This window comes from Macrobrachium rosenbergii, chromosome 36 (genome assembly GCF_040412425.1).
Source record: "Macrobrachium rosenbergii isolate ZJJX-2024 chromosome 36, ASM4041242v1, whole genome shotgun sequence".
In the NCBI taxonomy this organism is placed as follows: Eukaryota; Metazoa; Arthropoda; class Malacostraca; order Decapoda; family Palaemonidae; genus Macrobrachium; species Macrobrachium rosenbergii.
The window spans coordinates 25,543,550-25,548,549 of NC_089776.1; the positions used below are offsets into that span (position 1 = coordinate 25,543,550).

At 37.4% G+C, this 5,000-nt stretch overlaps 1 protein-coding gene across 1 annotated transcript in view; it reads left to right on the forward strand.

Annotated features, from left to right (window-relative positions):
- Nucleotides 1–5,000, forward strand: part of LOC136824973 (putative neural-cadherin 2) — a 34,838-nt gene that overhangs the window by 26,396 nt on the left and 3,442 nt on the right. Inside the window, exons 17-19 of the mRNA XM_067080958.1 lie at nucleotides 1,722–1,911; nucleotides 3,161–3,393; nucleotides 4,448–4,756. Coding sequence (XP_066937059.1) covers nucleotides 1,722–1,911; nucleotides 3,161–3,393; nucleotides 4,448–4,756 — 732 coding nt within the window. The remainder of the gene's footprint in view (nucleotides 1–1,721; nucleotides 1,912–3,160; nucleotides 3,394–4,447; nucleotides 4,757–5,000) is intronic.

Here is a 5,000-nt window from a genome sequence, read left to right on the forward strand (position 1 = left end):
GTTTAACCAGACCACTGAGCTGATTAACAGCTCTCCTAGGGCTGGCCCGAAGGATTAGAATTATTTTACGTGGCTCAGAACCAACTGGTTACCTAGCAACGGGCCCTACAGCTTACTGTGGAATACGAACCACATTGTAACGAGAAATGAATTTCTATCACCAGAAATAAATTACTCTAATTCTTCATTGTCCGGTCAGAGAATCGAACGCGGGCCAAGCAGAGTACTAGCCGAGAACGGTATCCACCCGTCCAATGAGATGACCCGTACTACTGAATCTACTTTACCATAGGGATAATGTGCAATCGAAAGAAAATTATTTATTGCAAGTGAATCTACCCCGACTTGGGGATGATGTACTTATGTAAAACTCTCTTTGGGTGCTTGTTAGTCCCAAGATAAAAGTGAATTCTGTATGTATGTGTTTTTGGTATTTTGATCGTGAATAGTTTTTCATTTGTTAATATTAACTTAATTTCATTTTATAGAAATTTCTCTGATGTGTTTTTCTTAAGTTATGTTTTTTTCCTAGTTATAATTCATAACATGACATAAATTCCCTCATATATCAGTGGATAAAACCTACCATCCTTGCTCAAAGCATAATAGCATTCATTATCTAGTCTATGAGGTTTCCACCTGACTACGTAACCTTGGTTTCCCATATATTCGTCTTTAACCGTCTAGCAATAAGGCCATTTTCAGTCTTTTACCAGTACCTGCCTTGTATCAACCTTACATACAAGTATTCCAATTCCCCCACTCAGGAAGGTGACTTAAAAGCTAACGTATACGTGGTAAAGTCCTAATCTTTCTCTTCATTTGTGATAATTTTCTGTGATTTATTCACAACTGTACAGGCAATTCTTCCATGGGACTAAATGCCATTCTGTCTCTTTTCAGTATATTTTTCACTAGCTTTAGTTCCATAGAATAGCTTCCAGTACATCACAAAATACCATGTGCCCTACAAAGCAGCACTAAATTACTAAATTTCCCTATTATCAGTTCTTCAGTATAGCCTAGAAAGGTATATTGCATGCGGTCAGTTGACTAATCACATACCTCTCAAATTTCTTCTACGACTCTCAAAATACAAATAAATAAAATTCTACCCATTCTGTATTCACTTCATGGTCCCGTGTAGCGTTATGCCCACTCTCCCAACTTCTCATTCGGCTCTCCGACCGGCCAAGGAAGAATTAGAGGAATTTAATTCTGGTGATAGAAATTCATTTCTCGTCATAATGTGGTTCGGATTCCACAATAAGCTGTAGGACCCGTTGCTAGGTGACCAATTGGTTCTTAGCCACGTAAAATAAATCTTATCCTTCGGGTCAGCCCTAGGAGAGCTGTTAATCAGTTCAGTGGTCTGGTTAAACTAAGATATACTTAACTTTCTCAACTTCTCAACGTAAAAGATACAGGGGCATTATGTAATTGTTATTGCTAAGCGGCTTTTTCTCTTCCGTTGCTTTTACAGTCCAATACTCGTCTTTGCAAGCTGATCAAATTTATCGAGAGAGAGAGAGAGAGAGAGAGAGAGAGAGAGAGAGAGAGAGAGAGAGAGAGAGAGAGAGAGAGAGAGAGAGAGAGATTTTGTCACTAGTTCATGCATTACTTTCATACACTCTCAAATATCAAAGCTTGATTCCATTATTATCAAATTCACTTTAATTTGACGACACAAAACTAATTTCACCGACCTGATTTCCTTACAGTATGTATCGATGACCTTCGAATTTCGGGTCATCAGATCCCGATCCCTCCCGGGGTCAATAACAGCAAATGGGGTCAGGTCACAACCCAGGAGGGGCTTTTGCACGGATGCGTTCTTCCGGATATATGTCAAAATTTCTCTTGCAAAGCTCCGCTTACTTGCAATCCTACATGGCCCGAACCTACATGCAGGTAAGGAGGAGAGAGAGAGAGAGAGAGAGAGAGAGAGAGAGAGAGAGAGAGAGAGAGAGAGAGAGAGAGAGAGAGAGAGAGAGAGAGAGTTTATTACGTGAAGTGGTTTAGCAAGTGATCACTAAAGTGAGTGAAGAAACTAAACGTTATGGACTTATATTGAAATTTTACACCGTTTCAAAGGTATAATAATCTGGTCGAGTAGCTCACAATGTTAAAAAATAATAAGTCTCCCTTATCACCAGAGAGACATATATATAAAATACTTTATAACTTATTTCTAACAGAGGAAACTCTTATCTGGATGGAATAAATGAATGTGAACACTTAAAGACATCAAATAAAAAAATGAGTGAAAGATAGGTAAATTAATGTTTTTCATGAAATTCTTAATTAGATAATCTCTGTGTGAATGAAGAATGCAAACAAAAGTATAGAGAAAGCAGGTAATTAATGTTTTTTCCACCTATATATATATATATATATATATATATATATATATATATATATATATATATATATATATATATGTACGTATGTATTATATATACTAAGACACAGTATTCCTCTTAACCAATTTCATTTAACTCTGATAATACAAAATTCTTGCCAAGAGCTTCTTGAAAGCACTGTGGCAATTGCCTTCAAATTATATATATATATATATATATATATATATATATATATATATATATATATATATATATATATATATATATATATATATATATATATATATATATATATATATACATATAAATTTTCATAATGTAAATGTGACAGCTACTATTTCCTGGCAATGTCTCTTTTAATCTTGAATGTAAAAAACTACAATGTTGTTCCTTCATTTATTTATTCTTGACCCAACAGCTGTTTTAGCCGTTAATGCATGAGCCATCGCCAGGGCTCCACTATATTTACAATAAAACTACACTCAGTATATAGATAAGCTGAGCAAAAAAAAAAAAAATTGACATAAAACATGAATCCAAAATGAAAGTTTACCACAAGTTTCAGTTTGCAATTTATTTTCCGAGGAGGTGGCAGAGCCTCTTGATATGACATACTGTAAGCTGGATGGGAAATAGGAGCTAGCCATTTGGACCACATCTGGAAGTGGAGGGTTCATGGAGGCGCATCCTTATCCATAAAATTGATCCACTTTCAATTGTCCAAGCTGAAGTCTGTGCTCAATTTTCCTTTCGGAATCTTGTTAACAATCATTTATATACTCCTCGCTTTTTCTCAGTTGCGGCTACGGTCTCCAGTATGTTGGTAACAGCTGCAGGGACATTAACGAATGCCTCTGGAGCCCCTGTTTGAACGGAGGTTCCTGCCACAACCTACACCCGGGCTACTTCTGTCAATGTGACAGATGGTTCCTGGGAGCGAACTGCCAATTTCGAAAATGGGACACCATGGGACGAACCCTCACAGCCCAGGCACTCATTGCCACTGTAACCGTCTCCCTTTTGGTGATCGGTAAGTAATTGCGAGGATCACTTTCCAGTACGTCAACAAAACCAAAAGGAGGAGGTGTTTATATAAAAGGTGGCACAGCTTAGAACGTCTTTATAAGTATTTTCCTTTCGGCAGTATACGTGCAGTAGCCTTAACACTGGCTTTCACATTAGATTAAGACCCATGGTCCTACCTGAAATAGCGCTGACTTGCTCCGGTGGTTTTCCGTATTCTTTGCCTTAAGCCGCTTGGTAACCGCAAGGTTCCTGAATAGGCCTACTCTGATTAATGCTGTTGCTGGAATATGCGAATTGCCTCCTTTTCTATACACGGAGAGCTTTCAATTTTCCTTACAATACCAGCATAAACATTAAACTGAAAAAATTCGTTTTAATTCTGTTATAATTTCAAAGATGTGGAATTATTTTTACTGCCGTCATTTTCTGGAAATTTCTGGAGGTTAGCTCGACGCGAAGAAAGAGCTCTGTATATCCAATAATGCATCAGTTAAATTAATTTACGTCTTTCCTCCAGTACAGAATACAGATCTAAAAAGAATAAACTATAAAGGGATAATGGTAACACTAAAGATTAGAAAAAAAAATTATGTTTTCGAACTAATAAGAATCTTTCGTTGGTGAAAATGTACTAATAATTCCTGTATGTTTAATTTATTTTACAGCCGATGCAAGGATGTACTGAAACCGATGGCAACGAAATTCTTAATAAATTTATCCGACTTGCCATTTTGGAAACTTGTATATTATCTGTTTTTATGTGCCTAAATTTTTGTATTTTTATCACTTTATGGTCATCATCAATTATCAGTTTATCTATTTATCTTATCAGATCCCTGCGTCTCCTAATGCAATCCTGTTCTATACAAAAACAAAATTTATTCTGAAATATCTCGTTGATTAGTTAATTTTATTTTAATTACATAGTGATGCTAGTATTGCTCCTCATTCATTGTCAATTTCGCATATTTTCTCGTAAATTCTCAAGATTAGACAGTACTATTGCCCCTGTCTCTGTGACTAAACCCTCTCACGGTATCCAACTGTTTTATTTCTAGTGTTATTAGGTCTAATTTTCTCGATAAGACGCCATTGCCTGCGAAGCCAACGAAGTCTCCAGAGTCAAGACAAAGACCAAATGAGGAATAACGGCGACGCCGCCACGGTCATAAAGGTCCTCAATGGCGAAAAACCCGGACGGGGAAGAGGTCAGGTCTCCGCAGCCAACGTCAAGACTCCCGCTACGGATGCCGCTGAAGAAGTGGAAGTCGTCATCTTGAAGGAGAATCCGCCGCACGACCCCCATTTAGAGTTTATGGAGAGACTACGGCTCTCCCATCAAGCGTCCTCTCTGGTGGACAAAGAAGGTGGGGCATTGGCATTTATTAGTTTTATTTTATGTGTGTGTGTTTTTTTTCTGCAGATGGAAACGTGAGTAAATGTATTTAATGTGTGCGTGTGTTCAGTGTGGAAGCATATGCTTTTTTGCGGATTTATTTTTAATTTTTAGTCCTAATGCTTGGCCAAAGGCCTAGGCCTAGTACACCATTCCATTTTAATCCTTCGGGTCAGCCCTATGACAGCCGTTAATCAACTCAGTAGTCTGGTTAA